Source organism: Cervus elaphus, chromosome 11 (genome assembly GCF_910594005.1).
Source record: "Cervus elaphus chromosome 11, mCerEla1.1, whole genome shotgun sequence".
NCBI lineage: Eukaryota > Metazoa > Chordata > Mammalia > Artiodactyla > Cervidae > Cervus > Cervus elaphus.
This window is the reverse complement of record NC_057825.1, coordinates 91,414,670-91,433,424: the sequence shown is the minus strand read 5'-3', so window position 1 is coordinate 91,433,424 and position 18,755 is coordinate 91,414,670. Positions and strand designations below refer to the sequence as shown.

The window sequence follows — 18,755 nt, the reverse complement described above, 5'->3', positions numbered from 1 at the left end:
CACCTTCACTGCCTTGCTGGGTGTTTGAGGGTCAGCCTGAGCACTGTGGCGAGACACTCAGGAGCTGCAGAGCCTTTGGCCGGTTCCTCGCCTCTTACCAGCAAGGCTGTCTTGTACCCAGTGGGACATGAGGTGCCTGTCCTCTCATTTGAGATCTCAGCCTGGGAGCCATGCATTGGGACAGGAAGGGGAAGACATGCTCAGCATGTATTTTGCAGCAAGCCTTACAGAGGCAGCGCGTCCCGAGCAGCGAGAGTAGCATCGTCCAGCTCCTTCTCTGGGAACTACGCTCAGCACCTCCCACAGAGTCCATCCTTTAGCTTTGAGCTGTATCTGTAAGTGTGTTTTATTTATTTTGTGCCTCTGTTAGCAAGATGTGTTCTAAGGTAATTGCTTTTTCACTGTATGCCATTTCAGCATAAAAAGTAGGAATACTCTACTTTCGGATAGCAGCAGAAACCTGTAACTTTAAAGTTCAAAGTAGCGATAGTAGTGATGAGTGTAGACAAGATTTGGCAACACCTGTAGCAACTGTCATGTGGTATGAAAATACCTGGTTTCTCTGGGTGGCACATTCATAGGTACTGCTGCTGTATAAAAATTTGCAAAAACTCTTAATTGAAAAAAGTGCTAAATTCCAGTTAGAGATTAGGGGAAATAGAGATGTAATTCTTCTATCTAACACATACCCCTGCTTTAGAGACATTCCTTGGTTGGGAAGGAACACGGGGGTTTCTGGGTCCGGGTGTTGTGTGTGTGTTGTACTTGTGGAGGGAGGCAGTCTAGTGCAGTGATCAAGGTCAGCGGCTCTGGACACCAAGAGCCTGAGTTCAAATCCTGGTTCCTCTGTTTACTAAAAAGAAGCATTTGCCTTAACCCTGTGGACTTCTCTCTGTCCTAGTGCTTGCATCTGCAGAATATGTAAGGTACCACTTGTGTGGCACTTCCTGTGTGCCAGACCTTGTTCTGAGTGCTTCACGTGTAATCTGTTTAATTGTCAGCGTGGTCTTGTGAAGGGAGCCAACCTGCATTACCCCCATTTTATAGATAAGTCCGAAAATGCATAGAGAGATAGGGGAACCCACTCTCGGTCACGCAGCTGGTTATGTGGTGAACTGGGGCTTAGACCAGGCAGCCAGGCTCCAGAGTGCAGGCTGGTAGCCGCTTTCAAGGTCTGCCTCCCACACCTGCGTCACAGGTCTGTTAAGGGTAGTATTTGGGTCTAATTGGTGTGTTGAGTGCTTAGCACAGTGCCTGCCCACAGTAGATGCTAAATGAGAGGTGTAGTTGTTGATGCTAAGATTATTGCCCAGCAATGGGCTAGTGTGGGGTCAACACCTGACCTCCATTCAGGACATGGGCGCTTACCAGAGCTGATGGGTGTATTCTCTCAGGGAAGTTAATGGAATTCTTAGCTCAGGGATTGGGGATGAGGGCTTCAGGGTTAAAGAAGGCATCCTTTTGGAACTGTCCATCCCTCTGAAGCCTGGCATGTGCCTCCCTCCTCAGGAGGCTCTTTCTGGGGACAGGGGGTACCCTCTTTGCTCTGGGAGCTTCTGGTCTCGTGATTAAGACTTGTGGGTTTGTGGTGATAGAAACATTACGTAACTGTTCAGTTGTGAATAGGGACAAACAAGTTCCTAAGTTATTTCATAGATTAATTGTTAGTTAATTGAAAAGAGACTTGAATACCCACTATTTCAAACCTGGTGACACAGAGATGAGCAGAATAAAGTTCCTGCCTGTAGAGCAGGGGAAGACAGACATTAAACAGCAGTGTATTGTTCAGTCGCTAAATCATGTCCGACTCTTTGCGACCCCATGAATTGGAGCATGCCAGGCTTCCCTGTCCTTCAGTATCTCCTGGAGTTTGCTCGAACTCATATCCACTGAATCCGTGGTGTCATCCAACCATCCATCTCAAGCTCTGTCGCCCCCTTCTCCTCTTGTCCTCAATCTTTCTCGACATCAGGGTCTTTTCTAATGAGTTGGCTCTTCACATCTGATGGCCAAAGTATTGGAGCTTCAGCTTCAGCATCAGTCCTTGCAATGAATATCCAGGGTTGATTTCCTTTAAGGTTGACTGGTTTGATCTTGCAGTTCAAGGGACTCTCAAGAATCTTCTCCAGCACCACAATTCAAAAGCATCAGTTCTTGGCGCTCAGCCTTCTTTATGGTCCAGCTCTCACATCCATACATGACTACTGGAAAAACCATAGCTTTGACTATATGGACCTTTGTCAGCAAAGTGGTATCTCTGCCTTTTAATATGTTGTCTAGGTTTTTCATAGCTTTTCTTCCGTGATGCAAAGATCTTTTAATTTCATGGCTGCAGTCACCATCTGCAGTGATTTTGGAGTCCAAGAAAAGAAAAGCTGTTATTGTTTACATTTTTTCCTCATCAATTTACCATGAAGTGATGGGACTGGATGCCATGATCTTAGTTTTTTGAATGTTGAGTCTTAAGCCAGCTTTTTCACTCTCCTCTTTCACCTTCATCAAGAGGCTCTTTAGTTCTTCTTCACTTTCTGCTATTAGAATGGTATCATCTGCATATCTGAGGTTACTGATATTTCTCCTGCCACTCTTGATTCCAGCTTGCACTTCATCCAGCCCGGCTTTTCACACAATGTACTCTGCACTTAAGTTAAATAAGCAGGGTGACAATATACAGCCTTGACGTATTCCTTTCCCAATTTTGAACCAGTCTGTTGTTCCATGTCCGGTTCTAATTGTTGCTTCTTGACCTGCAAAACAGATTTTTCAGGAGGCAGGGAAGGTGGTCTCGTGTTCCCATCTCTTAAATTTTCCAGTTTGTTGTGATCCACACAGTCAAAGACTTTAGGATAGTCAGTGAAGCAGAAGTAGGTGTTTTTCTGGAATTCTCTTGCTTTTTCTATGATCTAACAGATATTAACAGCTTGATCTTTGGTTTCTGTGTCTTTTCTAAATCCAGCTTGTACATTTGGAAGTTCTTAGTTTACATACTGTTGAAGCCTAGCTTGAAGGATTTTGAGCATTACCTTGCTAGCATGTGAAATGAGCTCAATTGTGTGGTAGTTTGAGCATTCTTTGACATTGCCCTTCTTTGAGATTGGAATGAAAACTGACCTTTTCCAGTCCTGTGACCATTGCTGAGTTTTCCATATTTGCTGACATATTGAGTGGAGCACTTTAACAGCATCATCTTTTAGGATTTGAAGTAGCTCAGCTGGAATTCCATCACCTCCAGTAGCTTTGTTTGTAATATTGCTTCCTAAGGCCCACTTGACTTCACACTCCCCTGTCTGGCTCCTAGTGAGTGACCACACCATTGTGGTTATCCAGGTCATTAAGGCCCTTTTTGTACAGTTCTTCTGTGTGTTCTTGCCACCTCTTCTTAATATCTTCTGCTTCTGTTAGGTCCATACCATTTCTGTCCTTTATTGAGCCCATCTTTGCATGAAATGTTCCCTTGGTAGCTCTCATTTTCTTGATGAGATCTCTAGTCTTTCCTATTCTGTTGTTTTGCTGTGTGGGACACACACACACACACACCCCTGTGTGGGACACACACACACACACACACCCCTGTGTGGGACACACACACACACCCATGTCAGGTGGTTAGTATGCTGAAGAAACAGAACAGAGTTAAGGACACACACACACACACACACACACCCCTGTGTGGGACACACACACACACACACACCCATGTCAGGTGGTTAGTATGCTGAAGAAACAGAACAGAGTTAAGGAGCAGTTGTAGCTGGGGTACTCAGGGAAGACTGAGAAAGTTCAGACTAACGGGGACCTGTTGTGAGTGAGTAAGGGAAGATCTGGGCCTGTGTCTCAGGCAGAGGGAAAAGCCAGAGCAGTGGCCTGGAGGTGGAAACACAGTGAAGGCCAGTGTGGGATGAGACATGCAGAGGATCAAAGGAGCTGGGACCCAAAAGATGAGTCCTTTCTGCCATGCTGAGGAGCAGTGTGAGATGCACTCCAGGTTCGCCTGTGTGCTGCAGGAAGCATGGAGGCAGGTGAGCAGGGAACGGTGATATTCAGCAGGGGGTTGTGGTGGACTGTGCCGCAGGCTGCCGGTGGTGAGAGGGGTTGAAATCTGGGTGTAGCTGGTCGATAGAGTTCAAAATTTACATGTGGGGTGCGAAGGGGAAAAAGAGACAAGGATGGTTCCTGGTTTGGGGTTTGAAATAAATGAGGAGTGGATGCTTAGGAAGGGGCACCATCATTTGGGTCATTAGCTGAACTCTGGGCTGATGGTGTTACTGAACTGAACTCAGGTCTGCTTGCCTGACACGCAGCGGAGCCAATCTACTGACACTGGGTTGTGGTGAGGTAAAGAACAGTGTTTATCTGCAGGGTGGCAAGTAAGGAGAACAGGCAGCTCACGCTCAAAAGGCCTGAACTCCCCGTTGGCTTTCAGGCAAAGGTTTTTAAAGACCGTGTTAGGAGTTAGCTCGTGGAGCTTCTTCTGGTTAGTCGGTGGTGAGGTCACAGGATGTTGTTTGGGGAATCTCAGTCGTCAGCTTTCTGGTTCCAACCAGTCTAGTCTACATGCTTGTTGTGGTCAGTAAGTAGTCACCACCCTCTATCAGGTCGGGGGGGGCGCTTAACTTCTGCAGAGCACCTCAGAGATAGGCACCAGCCTTCTGGAGGCACCCCTGAAGTCCTGTGGCTGCTCCCTTCTAATCATTAACTGCTTGAGTCTGCTCTGTGGAACTCAGGGAAGGTCTCGGATACTGAGGCCGTTTTTTCCCTGTAAGCAAGAAACAGGACACGGAGGGGCTTTCGTGTCCTGGAAGGCCCCACAAAGTCCTCCTTAGTTTCGGTTTCCCTTTTTCTTTGATCCTCCTCAATCCTGGGGGGACAGGGGTGGGACAAGGAGAGGAATAAAGTTTTGGATCAAGAGATAAATCACAAAAGAGAACTTGAACATGAAGACGCCTAACTCCAAGTCTACATTCTTAACCTTCAGTGGGCAGTGTTGGTCATCAAGCTGAATGCAAACATTGGGCCTCTGGACATCCTGAGAGGACAGAGCCGGAAAAGGTCGGCAGGGGAGCTCAGTTTTGGGGGGACTTGGTTTCAGTAAGAATTGGAGACAAGTCAGGTGTGCCTGGCCCTGTGGCTGTCAAGGACCCTACTGCCCTTGGGGATCCTAAGGAGCCAACCAGGCATTTACACTTGTGTGTTTGACATCTGCCCCAGGTCTGCTTTCCTGGAGTGGCGGCTTTTCCAGTTTTGCTGTCTGCTAGCTGTTGGCCCAGCTCTGTTTACTGAGAAATGAGTGGAGAGCTGGGTACGGTCGGCCTGGGAGCCCCGCTCATAGGAACAGCTAGGCCAGAATCTGGGTAACAGGTGAGGCAGCTGCCACCCTCCTTCATCCCACCTTTGTCCTCTGCCCCTGCAGAGGGTGGGGAGGGGTCCAGCAGGGTGGGAGGCTGAGGGCTGAGTCCTAAGTTCATGCTCAGCCTGCTGAGTTTTGTCAGGCAGAGGGAGTCTGAGGGGGAGGTATGGTGACTGAGCAAGGGCACTTGTAGAGGTTTTCTGTGGTTCTGCGTCTCCTCCTGCTATCCCCTCCCCTCATCCCCGAAGTCTGAATGCTGATGGCTGCTAGAGGAGGCTGGGCTGCTCTCAGACATGGTTTGAATGGTCTGGGGACAGGACAAAACCCTGTGGTTCCCTTAGTGACCATTCAGGGCTTCATCCTCCTGGGACTGTGCCAACCCTTTGAAGGGGGTTCTGATCTCCATATCCCACCTCCGTGCCTCTTTGGGCCTCTGTGGTGGACTCCAGGCCTTTTCCAACTTCTGTCCTCTCAGGATGTCCAGCTTAATGAGAAAAGCTGCTCCTGGAAGGTTAAGAATGTGGACTGGGAGTTAGGCAGCTTCATGTTCAAGGGCTGACTGTATCACTTACTAGCTGTTTGATCTTGGACAAGTCACACACCTTCCCTGGGACTTGGTTCCCTCATCCACAGAATAGGGATGATGGCTCTCGTCTCCTGGACTGTGTGGGTGATAAAGGAGATGCAGAGTCCGGCACACCTGAGCACACAGTGAGTCTAGCTCTGCCGAGTCCTTAGCACCAGTCACTTGTCCTGCCTCTCAGATGTGGTCCACAGGCCAGCAGCACTGGCATCCCCTGGCAGCTGGGAAGAGGTGGAGCCTCTCAGGTCCATTTGCACGCATCGCATCAGAAGCTGCATTCTAACTAGACTCAGTGATCCTTGTGTGTTAATGCTTGAGAAGCTCTGTTGTATGTCGCTCCTGAAGAGCAGCGTCTGTAGTGGTGCACACCTCTTGAAAGTGAAGTGAAAGTGACAGTCGCTCAGTCGCGTCTGACTCTTTGCAACCCCATGGTCTGTAGCCCACCAGGCTCCTCTGTCCATGATATTCTCCAGGCAAGAATACTGGGGTAGGTAGTCATTTCCTTCTCCAGGGGCTTCCTGCTCCAGGGATCAAACCTGGGTCTCCTGCATTGCAGGTGCATTCTTTAGTGTCTGAGTCACCAGGGAAGTCCCATACCTCTTACATGCAGGGACTTTTCTCTTCCTACTTCTTTCTGATGGAGCATGTCTTGGCTGCAATCATACCCAGAAGTCCCAGATAATGATCACTGTCAAAACCCTTGTTTCCTGAGCACTTGCTGTCCAGGCTTTGGAAAGTTCAGGCGCTCGGATGGTGCAGGAGTTGAGGTGGGTGCCACGTAGGTGGAACAGTTAGGTTCCTGCAGTGAAGGATGTGCAGACCAGTGTTTTACGTGCCGCAGGGGCTGAGGAATCCAGGCTTTGAGAGCTGAGCGGGTGTCAGGGAAATTGTACTGGGTCAGAATCACTGTCCTTCCTCCTGAACTAGTGAATCCCATTTTAGAAGTCGCTTTGTGGAACAGAGGCCTTGTTCATTTTGGAACTCTTTATTCACAGAAAGCACTTAATGATGCCTGCCCCTCCCCCATGTCTGAATTCCTTCAGTAACTTGTCCCAGTGAGGGGAGGTGGGGGAGGGATGAGCATGTCTAGGGTCAGTTCTCGCAGAAGCAGGTTCATCGGACTTTGGAAGGGAAGCCTTGGCTGGGCAGGGGAGAGACGTGGGTTTCTTCTGGGTATCAGTTGAGTGTTCCTTTTTTAAAAAATTATTTATTTATGTATTTATTTGGTTGCACCGGGTCTTAGTTGCAGTGCTTGGGGTCTTTAGTTGTGGCATGTGGATCTGGTGTCCTGACTAGGGGGATCAACCCTGGGCCGCCTGTGTTGGGAGTAGTAGTCTTAGCCAGTGGACCACCAGGGAAGTCCCCCAGTTGAGTGTCATTGATGAGGCACCCAGGTGGAGGGAGAGTTGGTCTCTGATCTGTGAAACACGTAGAGTAGGCAGGGGACCAGCCTGCTGCGGTTCTCACACTGGGTCTGGTGAATTCAGTCACCCAAGGACGGACTCCCCTCCCCCTTAAATCATAGATTTTCTAGGCCTGTCGCTGCCTGCTGCTCCTTAGTCGCTCAGTCGTGTCTGACTCCTTGTGACCCCATGAACTGTAGCCTGCCAGGCTCCTCTGTCCATTGGGTTTTTCAGGCAAGAATACTGAAGTGGGCTGCCATTCCCAGGGTTATCTTCCTGACCCAGGGATTGAACTCACGTCTCCTGCATTGCAGGCAGATTCTTTACCCACTGAGCCAATGGGGAATATTTTCTAGGCCTGGTCCTATGAATTTAGTAGGTTTTAGGTTGTATCTTGGTATGAGTATGTATAGAGAAAGCCCACACTGATATGTGCAGGTTAGGGTACAGCAGCAGCAGAGCTCTGAAGATAAAATCTGTCTTGTGAGCCAACATCTGGATACGTGCTCGGGCCGTGGTCAAATCCTGATTGGTTTTGGCCAGGTCTCAGCCGTGGAGAGTGACAGGGCTTCGTCCAAGAGCGGTTGGCTCTGTGGCCTTGCCGTTGTGCTTAGCCTGTGTGGGTCACACTCCCAGGAGAAGACCTGCTCCAAGTACCTGCCAGGGTCCGACCAGTCCTGCCCGGGACCTGTAGGGAGACAGGTGGCGACAGTGACTGAGCTTCCAGAGGCAGGTCCCAGCCGTTCTCACTCTGCACCCGATGGGGAGGGTGACAGCCGGCAAATGGCAAGGAAAGCCTTCTTTTCCCTGCTGTCTCCCTGAAAAGCAGGTACAGAGGAAGAATCCCAGAGTCCCTCGGGAAGATCTGGAGCAGCAAAAGTGACCTTATAGGGGTGGAGGTTGGGAAAGGCGGGGGACAAGGATCTTTTGCGCCTCAGGCTGGGCTAGTAACGCATCCTCTTTCATCGAGGGGATGGAGGGAGAGGCGAGGAGCCCATTCTGTCTCAGGCAACTGAGGGGGTAAGAAAGGAATGGGGATTTTCTTTCATCTCTTTCCTATTACGATGGTAATATATGGCCCTTATAAAAAATTCACACAGGACAAAAATAGACAGTAGGAAGTGATAGTTCCCTGCAGCCTCACCCCCAGAGATAGCCACTGTTAATGCCATGGTATGTGGAGCATGACCGGCTTGGGCTCAGGGCCCCTGACCTCAGCCCCAGTGACGGATGTCTGTGCTTGCTGATTCCCGTCACTCAGGGCTTGGTGGCTTTGTGGCTGGAGTCCATGTATTAATACTTTTCATTGCCCCACCTCCCAGGATCTTTTGTACTAAATGAGGCCTAGCCCAGCTTTCAGCAGGTTGACTTGCCCTTGGATGACTTAAAGGGTCAGGCCCAGGGTGGATGTTGGGTAAAAAAGGCAGGGCAGTGAGGATATTGATGCTTGCTGGTTTGTCTTTCTAGTAAAGGTCTCCTCGTGCCCCCAGACACCTCCTCACGCACACCCCATCAGTCTGTCTCTCAGCTCTCTTCTCTGCTCCTCGCCTTTCCTCCCCCACCTTTCTTCCCTGCCCCTGATCATCTTGAGAGCACAGAAACACACACACACCCTCTGGGCCTGGCCCTCCGCCCTCCTTGCTTGTGCTACCATATGTCCTGACCCAGCTTCCCAGGGGGAGGCCTCTCAGGTTTGGGAGGGAAACCAATAGCCAGGGCTCACTTTACGTAGGTTACCCAAGTGGTCGCCAGGAAAAGGCCAGCTGCATAGCCCATGATGGGCACCAAGAGGTTAGTCATGATGGATGCTTCCAAAGGGAGCCAACTGGAAATGCCCCAGCAAGACTTTTTTTTTTAAGTTACAAGGTTTAAACCCACCAACCTCAATTCCTTGCAGTGACTTAACTCTGGACATTTGAATATATAGGAACTTTCATACAAAAGATCTCCCACCCCTTTGTGTCCACGAGCAGCTCAGGGAGCTGGTGCTGTGGGGACTGAGGCGTGTATGGTGCAGTACATGTGTGTGTGTGTGTGTGTGTATAGTGTGGTACATGTATAGTGTGTAGTGTGGTACATGTGTAGTGTGTGTATGGTGTGGTACATGTGTAGTGTGTATGTGGTATGGTACATGTGTAGTGTGTGGTGTGGTACATGTGTAGTGTGTGTGGTGTGGTACATGTGTGTGTGTGTGGTGCGGTACATGTGTAGTGTGTGTGTGGTGTGGTACATGTGTAGTGTGTGTGGTGCGGTACATGTGTAGTGTATAGTGTGGTACATGTGTGTGTGTGTGGTGTGGTACGTGTGTGTGTGTGTGGTGCGGTACATGTGTGTGTGTGGTGTGGTACATGTGTAGTGTGTGTGTGGTGTGGTACATGTGTAGTGTGGTACATGTGTAGTGTGTGTGTGTGGTGTGGTACGTGTGTGTGTGTTTGGTGCGGTACATGTGTGTGTGTGGTGTGGTACATGTGTAGTGTGTGTGTGGTGTGGTACATGTGTAGTGTGGTACATGTGTAGTGTGTGTGGTGTGGTACGTGTGTGTGTGTGTGTGTGGTGCGGTACATGTGTAGTGTGTGTGTGGTGTGGTACGTGTGTAGTGTGTGTGGTGCGGTACATGTGTAGTGTGTGTGTGGTGCGGTACATGTGTAGTGTGTAGTGTGGTACATGTGTGTGTGTGTGGTGTGGTACGTGTGTGTGTGTTTGGTGCGGTACATGTGTGTGTGTGGTGTGGTACATGTGTAGTGTGTGTGTGGTGTGGTACATGTGTAGTGTGGTACATGTGTAGTGTGTGTGTGTGGTGTGGTACGTGTGTGTGTGGTGCAGTACATGTGTGTGTGTGGTGTGGTACATGTGTGTGTGTGGTGTGGTACATGTGTAGTGTGGTATGTGTGTAGTGTGTGTGTGGTGCGGTACGTGTGTGTGTGTGGGGGATGTGGTACATGTGTAGTGTGTGTGGTGCGGTACGTGTGTGTGTGTGTGGTGCGGTACATGTGTAGTGTGTGTGTGGTACGGTGCATGTGTAGTGTGTGTGTGGTGTGGTACATGTGTAGTGTGTGTGTGGGGGGGGTATGTGTATGTGTGGTGTGTGTATACTCTGAGGGTCTTTGAGCCCTTCAGTAACCAATGTGACCACCTCCACTGGACTTCATTATGGAATAAAACTTGACTGGCTAGGTCTAGAATTCTGGGGAGTTTTTCCCTCAGAATTTCAAAGGCATGACTCCGTATGGTGTCCAGTGTTGCTAGTGAGGACCTGATGCCGCTCTAATTTCTGAATGTGTTATATGGACCTGTGTCCCCTCTGTGGAAGCCACTGGTCTCCTTTTTATACCTGGGGCTCTGAAACCTCAGTGCTCCCCATCACTAGGTCTTTCTCTGTTCACTGTGCTGAGTGCTGGTGGGCGCATCTGTGCAGGCCCGCTTGGCCTTCGGGAGAACTTCCTTGTATTCTTTCTTTCATGGCTTCTTGCTCACGTTCTTGCTGTGCTCACTGTGTCTGCTTTTTTTAATTAAAGGAGTTTATTTTTAGAGTAGTTTTAGGAAAGTACACAGAGCTCCTGTACATACCCCCCACCCCCGCTCCTGCTGTAGTAGTCTCTATTACATCTGTATTAACATTAGTGTGGGACATGTATGATTGGTGAGCCAGTAGCAGTACATTATTATTAATTACAGTCTCCTTCCTGGCTGCTTGTTCTTGGCTAAGTTACCTCACCACGGAGCTTTGACCTCCTGATCTGTAAAATCCCAGGCCTGTTGGGAGCTGGGTGTGGAGGGGAGATGAGAACCACCGCCCTCCGCATCCCTTTGTAAGGCATGGTCGGTGCCTCCAGATGAGTGAGTGCTCTTTCCTTCTCTGGGCCTCTTGCTTAAGGCCTCTTTATGCCGTCTTGTCTGCTTCTCCATCCTGCAGAGGTGTACCTGGCAGGGCTTTGGGTGAGTCAGTGAGGGAGTGAGAGGTGTGTGTGTGTGTGTTTATGCACTAGCCTTCCTGGCCCTGGGCTTCGGGAGAGCTGTTCTTTCCAGGACTCACTCGTGGCTCAGAGCAGAGCTTAGGCTGTGACCAGTCAGAGGAGATGATGTAGACAGGGGAAAATGCGGGTAGTTGTGTCTGTACCTGGGGCCTGGAGTTGTAAGGGTTCCTCCCAGGCCTGTGGGAGCCTGTGGGGGTGGCTGTCATGACCCTCAGGGCAGGGAGGGGCTCTGGGAGGTCCCTTTGAGTGGAGCCCCGACACCCCCTTCTTTCTCACAGGTGGTACAAGCTGCACTCGAAGGCGGGCAAGAAGGAGAAGGAGCGCGGGGAGATCCAGGTGACCATCCAGTTCACGCGCAACAACCTCAGCGCCAGCATGTTCGACCTGTCTGTGAAGGACAAGCCGCGGTCCCCCTTCAGTAAGATCAAGGACAAGATGAAAGGCAAGAAGAAGTATGACCTGGAGTCCGCCTCTGCCATCCTCCCCAGCAGCGCCCTGGAGGACCCCGAGCTGGGCAGCCTGGGCAAGATGGGCAAAGCCAAAGGCTTCTTCCTCCGCAGCAAGTTGCGCAAGTCCTCGCTGACCCAGTCCAACACCTCGCTGGGCTCAGACAGCACTCTGTCCTCGGCCAGCGGGAGCCTGGCCTACCAGGGCCCCGGCGCCGAGCTGCTCACCCGCTCGCCCAGCCGCAGCAGCTGGCTGTCCTCAGAAGGGGGTGAGCGAGGGGAGCGGGGGGCGGGCTGGCCCCTCGGCTGTAGGGGAGGCCGGGGGGAGCAGGTGTCTCACTCCACATGTGCTTCCTTTCCAGGCCGGGACTCTGCACAGTCCCCCAAGTTGCTCACCCACAAACGGACCTACAGTGACGAGGCCAGCCAGATGCGGGCGGCGCCTCCCCGGGCTCTTCTTGACCTTCAGGGCCATCTTGATGGGGCCTCGCGCTCCTCTCTCTGTGTCAACGGGAGCCACATATACAACGAGGAGCCCCCGGCGCCCCCACGGCACCGCAGTTCCATCTCGGGCCCGTTTCCAACCTCCAGCTCCCTGCACGCTGGCTCTTCCCGGCCCTCCGAGGAGGGGCCACGGTCTGCGGACGACTCCTGGGCCCGAGGCAGTCGCCGCCCCAGCAGCTCTGAGGCAGCGCCTGGACAGGAGGAGCTGAGCTCACAGGCCAGAGTGTTGGCCGTGGGGGCCCACCGCTCTGGAGAGGAGGAGGGGGCCCGGCCCTCAGAGGGGAGGCCGGTGCAGGTCGCCACCCCCATGGTGGCCTCCTCTGAGGCTGCGGTGGAGAAGGAGGGAGCTCGGAAGGAGGAGCGGAAGCCCCGGATGGGCCTTTTCCACCATCACCACCAGGGGCTGAGTCGGAGTGAGATGGGGCGCCGAGGCTCTCTGGGGGAGAAGGGGGGCCCCACTCTGGGAGCCTCCCCCCACCACTCATCCAGTGGGGAGGAAAAGGCCAAAAGTAGCTGGTTTGGCTTGAGAGAAACCAAGGAACCATCCCAGAAACCCAGGTATGTCCTTGGCAAGACCAGCTTTGGTCCCTGGGAAAGATGCTGGGGTGTCTGCACTGAACCCCGGGGCAGGGAGGATGGCACAGATGGGGCCCGGGGGCAGGCTGCTGGGCTCTGGCTTTGCATGGTTAAGCAGGGGAACCCTGTCTCCCTAAGCCAAGGCTTGTTGTCTGCACATGGACACAGGTGAGTTGAAGGGCATGGCGCTCTGGGGGCCCCGCCGGCCTCTCACTTCCTGAGTTGGCACATCTATCCCCTGAGGAGGGGGAGGAAGAGGACAGAAGCAGGGAAGGCCATTTGTAGGAATTGTTTGCTTCCCAACCTCTACCTCTTGCCTGCTGGCCTCAAGGTCATGAAGCTTTGCCAGGTAGAGAGGCAGGGACTGAGGACTCACTTGAGGCTTCCCCACCCTGTCTGAAGCTAGGTGACTTCCCACCAGCTGTCCCAGCTGGCTCTCTGCTCTCTTCTCTCTGAGGGATGGAAGTTGAGTAATGGATGTGCCCAGTCCTCCCCCATATACTCACCCCTGGTTGCTCCCAGGGCTTGGCCAGAGGCTGTGGGCAGCTCCCCTGAAACCTGTGACCTGTTCCGTGTCTTTGGAAACTCTTGGGGCCCTGGCCCCCTCTGGTGTCTCTTGGTCTTGGGGTAGGGCACGTGCTGCTGGTAGCTGCTCTATTTTGAATATGCTGAGTCCCACCCAGGAGAAGAATGCAGTCCTTCAGCCTAGGCCTGGGACAGAGCCCCTAGCCCCCACCTTAGTCCTTTGGCTTCCTCCTAAGTTGGAGCCGGTGGAGGTTGCCCCGTTGTCCATCGGGGCTCAGGGAGGGGCTCTGGGCTTCGACCGGGAGCAGGTGTCCCGCCCTCCCAAGGGCTGGGGGTCAGCCCTGGACAGGTGCCTCTGCGACAGCCTCACCCAGTGTGGCAGGGCGGCTGTTACTGTTCTCTCAGCAAGCCCGCCCGTCCCTGTCAGTGGGTATGTGGGCCAGAGGTGGAGGGGGAGGATTGGGCACAGTGGTAAAGGGCTAAAAAGGGTGGAGGGAGGACCCTCAGCCTCTTCCCCAGCAGGGAGGCGTGGACTCCTGAAGTCCCGGTTCTTCTCTTGCGCTGTGAGATGCTGAGTCTGCTCAGGGGAGCAGGGAGAGAGATGCAGGGCCTTTTAGCTTCGAGCTCTGACTGTCTCACAGCTCTCTGTATAGCCTCAGAGATGAGTATGTGGGGGCATCAGTCTCTGGGTGATGTTTCCCCTACTTAGGAGCAGCCCTACTCACCGGAGCCCGGGGAACTGCTGGCTGCCTGCTGCCTAGGGGAAGGAGCGGGTGGGCCTTTCTCAGATGCCCAGGCTGAGCCAGTGGCCCTGTGATCACTAAGAGATTGTAGGTGGTATGGTGGAGGGAGGGGCACAGACCACGGGCCAGTGCTGCTGTCCACGGGATGTCTCTGGGCCTTTTCTAGGGCAGGATGGATGAGGGGACATTTGTCTGTAAGGCAGTTTTTAGGCAAGTGCCGGGCATTGGGCTCAGTGCTCTGCAAGCCGTGACTGAGTGATGTGGGGTGGTCCTTGCTGCTGCTTACTGTTTTCCTTCAGTTTCTCCGTGTCTTCTGATGGCCTTTCAGAGGCAAGAGAAGTTGGATGACTGATGAACATAAGGAAGCCGAGGTTTTTGTTCTCCTGGGCTTGAATTCCAAGCTCATCCTCTGCAGGCTGGAGGGCGGATGGGGCTTCCTGCCCGCTCTGGGGCCCGAGTGCTGACGGTGGCTGCAGGCTGGGTGGGACGGGCGTGACCTGGACTTTGAGCCTTGTCAGTGTCCCTGGCCCAGTGTGCCTCGGAGGAGGGGGGCTGGCCTGGGAGAAACCACCTTTGGTGTCTGCTCAGAGGGCTTGGGGCTATTGAGGAGAGAATAAGAGGTGAGCAGGAAGAACTGGTGGCAGGAAGCCATAAGTTGGACACCTAGAACTGGAGTGACTGAGTGTGGCCGCGAGACCCCCAGGAGAGCCTGTCTGCAGACCCAGAGGTTGGGGTGCCTCTGCCCCGGGCGACCATTGAGGAGTGCGGGGTGTTCCTCTCCAGGCAGGGCAGCGGCGCCCTCTGGTGCTCCCACTCGGCACAGCCCCCGGAGAGGCCGGAGGCAGGGTGCGCTGTGCTGGGTGTCCAGAGAGAAGCTGTTGGAGAAGGAGCCAGAGCATGAGAGGCCAGGAAGGTGGTCCTCCCGCCCCCCTGCCCTGCCCCTCGTCTGCCAGGTCCCGTGACTGTCACACAGCCCCCACCCGCATGTGTGTGTGCGCGTGTGTGTGTCGGGGGGAGTGGGTGGTTGAGATCTGGGCCACTGGACTAGGCCCTGCTCACCAGCCCTGCTGTGGGCCATTCACCCTGGGCTGCAGCACAGGCTACTTTAGTGTGTGTTTAGGACCGTCATGACCGTGTGTGTGTGTGTAAAACCCACCAGTGCCAAAACAAGTGGTTTCTGTGTCTGTCCCGTTCTCTGTCCCTGATCCTCTTAGGGTGACCTCTTCGGGCACCTCAGGCTCCCCGCCCCTCCCTACACTAACCATGGATCTTTGTGCACAGTGGCAGATCAGGTGTTATATAAAAACATTTTTAAATTGAGGGTACTCATGGTCCAGCCTAGAGGCATATGCATTGTGGTGGTCTTTAGCAGTCTCTGCATCACCCCCAGCCCCTCACCAGGTGTGAACAGCGAGGTCTCAATGAACCTGGAGTGTGAGCTGGCTGCTGAGAGAACCTGGGGTCTCGGGCATTCTCAGTGGCGTAAACGCGTGACTGTGGTGTGTGCCAGTGACCTAGAGGCAGTGTGGCCCTAAGTCCTGTTTGTGCCTGTTTTCCTGGCATTGCCCCTTTACTGTGTTAAAAATATTCTGGTTCGGAAGATAACTCTTACGGTCTCCCTGCTTGCAGCATACAGGCCCCCCCCGCACCACCCCCCCACACCAGGTCACCTCACTGCCCAGATGAAGGGAGAGGGTGTCTTGTCACGTCTCCTGGACATCAGGGTACCTGTTAGACAGATGCCAGGAGATGGGTCCTGGGGGCTCTGGCTGAAGGCATGTTGGCTGGGATGGGAATGCCTGAAAGGCTGGCTTTGGCCTTTTCTGGGAGTGTCTGGGGGAGAGCCTTTGTGGATCTCCATGCCCCCTGGGACCAGTGCATGGAAATAACAAGGACACACGGCTTGTCTCAGTCTGAGGGAGAGCTGTCCACCGGTGCAGCCTGGCCCCAGTTGCAGAGGCGTCCTCCTCACGCTGTAGGGAGTCACCCAGCGGCGGCTGTGTCAGAAGGGGGGCCGTCAGGGTGAGCAGACGACTGCTGTGTTAAGTGGCGGGCTCATCCAGTTGCTGTAAGGTTCCTGAGGCAGCACTAAGGCCCTGAAGTTTTATTCTCTCAGGCTGGAGGGGCAGGGACCCTTGGACATCTGATTTCTTTCCCCAGCTTTTGGTCCTGGAGAGGATGAGTCAGGATATGTTGACGCCTCGGTGCTTGGTGGGGGCGGGAGGAGCAGGGCAGCAGTGTGCGGGGCTGGCACGGTGGGCCCTGTCCCCAGAGCATACCCTGCAACCACAGCCCCACACGGCAACGTGTCTGATCTGTGTCAGGTGCAGTGGTAGGGAGGGGCGTTGTTTTTGTTTTTGGCCAGGCTGCACAAATTGGGGGATCTTAGTTCCCTGACTAGACGTTGAACCTGGGCCCTCCGTAGCAAAAGCATGGAGTCCTAACCACTGGACCGCAAAGGAATTCCGGGGAGGGGACTTTTTAGAGTGAGAGCTTTCAGAATGTGCACCTGGTGTGGAGCAGGGGAGGCATGGGGGCAGGGAGGACGTGTGACTGGGTGAGAGGGATGAACTGGTGAAGTGCTGACTCTGGGGAGGCTGCTAGCTCGGCGTTGTACCTGGAGCTCCTTCCTCTAGGGAGAGCCGTTTGCGGGTTCCATACCAACGGGCTCGTGTGCCCCTCTGGGGAGCCAGTGGAGGGAGGGTTTCCAGCCGAGCCTGGGGCTCCCAGCTCCTCCCCTGCCCTCTCCTGCCCTGTGGTTCTGACAGTCCGCCAGATTGCTGCAAGACTGCACGGGTTAGTGCGGCCAGTCCAGGGCCGAGGGGTGTGGAGCGACACTTGGGGCGTTTAATGTTTGATGGAGCTGCTTCCGTCAGACCCCTCTGTCCACTTGTCATCAAGGGCACTGGTAAGAGATGGCTCAGCTTCCCTCAGCCCTGTGCCTGGGGGCCGAGTCCCGCAGCAGGGTTGGTGCTTCGATGGTGGGGGTGGACTGAGGGCAGGGTCTTGACCACGTGGTGGTGGTGCTTTGCTCTCTTGGCCCCTAAGGTAGACATTTCTGGAGGAAGGGAGAGGGGAACTCTGGGCCCAGGATCCTCCCTCTTTCAGTGTCTTTACCATGTCTTGACCGTAGAGGCAGAGCTGTTCTGGAAAGCCCAGTTGGGGTGGGAGAAGACAGGACTTTTTACGCCACCCCCAACCCTTTCCTCCCCGCCTGCTGGGAGTTATTACAAGGCAAAAACAGGCTCAGGAGAGTCTCTGGAAGCTGGATTCTTAAGAGAAGCCCAGGGCTTGGGGTCTGACTGTGTCCTGCCTTTGAGACTTGGCTGATAGACTCCAGCCTGTCTGGGAGGCCCTCCTGTGCTGCTGGCTGAACTGGCCTCCTTCTCATCACCTGCCCCTGTGTCTGCAGATGAGCTGGCCCGGCCTCTGCCCAGCTCCACGGGACTGCCTCCGACTGGGCCCTGGCTCCCCGGAAGAGTCCTGGCTCCAGACTTCTGGGCCTCTTTCTGTAGGTGCCTCTCCTACCCCCTCCCTCCTTCCTCATGGCCTGACTGTTGAAGCCTGGCCTCTGCGACCTCAGAGTTCGCCCCCAGAATTTCCCCGTGGGAAGGAGCTGCTTGAATGGAGAAGACAGATATATAGGAGTTCTTCAGGATGTTTCCATCTGGGCTGGCAGGGATCGTGGAATGGGCGTCTTAGGGCTTGGGGGGATGGAAGATGGCGCTCAAAATAGCAGGCAAGGCCACTGAGGTCTGGGTCTGACAGGTGGGCTGAGCTGCAAGGCATTGTCAGACTGCTGAAAATGGGGGTGTCAGGCCCCCCTTTCCCTGTGCTGTCATTCTGGCCTTCTGTCTGTGTCCTGGAGAAGCCAAGAGCTCTCATTTTAGAGTCTGTCCCTTCCCATTCCCCTCAAGTCAGTTGCGTGCTGTAGATAAGGCATAAGTGCTCCCCCCAAGGAGACCCCGGAGTGGGCACCTGAAGGCCAGCAAGTGTCCTGGTTAATGTAAGTGTATCATCAGGAAGTGGATTTCCCAGGGGAGCCAGGGGTCTGTGTGGGGGACCCCAGGAGGCCCCTGGTGACATCTGTGGTTGCTGTTGCTGCCACCTCCCAGCCTTGGTCTCCCCTGTGGGGTCACTTCCAAGTCTGGCCCGCCAGTGTCCTTGGTGAGAGGCTGCCTGCCGAGTGCCGGGCCAGGTGGATGCCTGGCAGCAGACATCCTCAGCAGTGTCTCATCCTTTTTGGCTGGTTATGGTACCCCTCCCAGAAGTGAGAAGGCCACAGCAGAAGGTTCTGTCTGGTTGGTACCGTGTCGCGTCTGATAACAGCCCCATTGTCACCTTCCATTTCCACCAGGGCTCAGGAGGACCCAGGCTGTTTCATGGGCAGAAGGTCAGGCACCAGCTGGGTGCTGTTAGTCCCCACTTCATCCAGCCACGTACCTGTGCCTGGGTTTTCTCTGGTCTGTCTATCCTGTCCCAACCAGCCAGTGTTTTCTTTTCTCAGTCCCATAAAGAGATGTAAAGTGCTCTCTAGTTGGTTCTTCAGATGGCAGTCTGGCATTGAGTAGCTGTCAGCGTGGGCTCGTAACTGGGATCCCACCTGTAAAATGGGAGTACCGCTCCTCGGGGTTGCTCTGAGGATCAGAGGAGC

At 53.8% G+C, this 18,755-nt stretch overlaps 1 protein-coding gene across 3 annotated transcripts in view; it reads left to right on the top strand.

Moving 5' to 3' along the window:
• The window catches only part of RAB11FIP5 (RAB11 family interacting protein 5), a 40,460-nt gene that overhangs the window by 13,378 nt on the left and 8,327 nt on the right, over positions 1-18,755 (top strand). For all 3 annotated transcript variants that reach the window (XM_043918369.1, XM_043918370.1, XM_043918371.1), the window contains exons 2-3: positions 11,586-12,022; positions 12,116-12,815. In XM_043918369.1, coding sequence (XP_043774304.1) covers positions 11,586-12,022; positions 12,116-12,815 — 1,137 coding nt within the window. The remainder of the gene's footprint in view (positions 1-11,585; positions 12,023-12,115; positions 12,816-18,755) is intronic.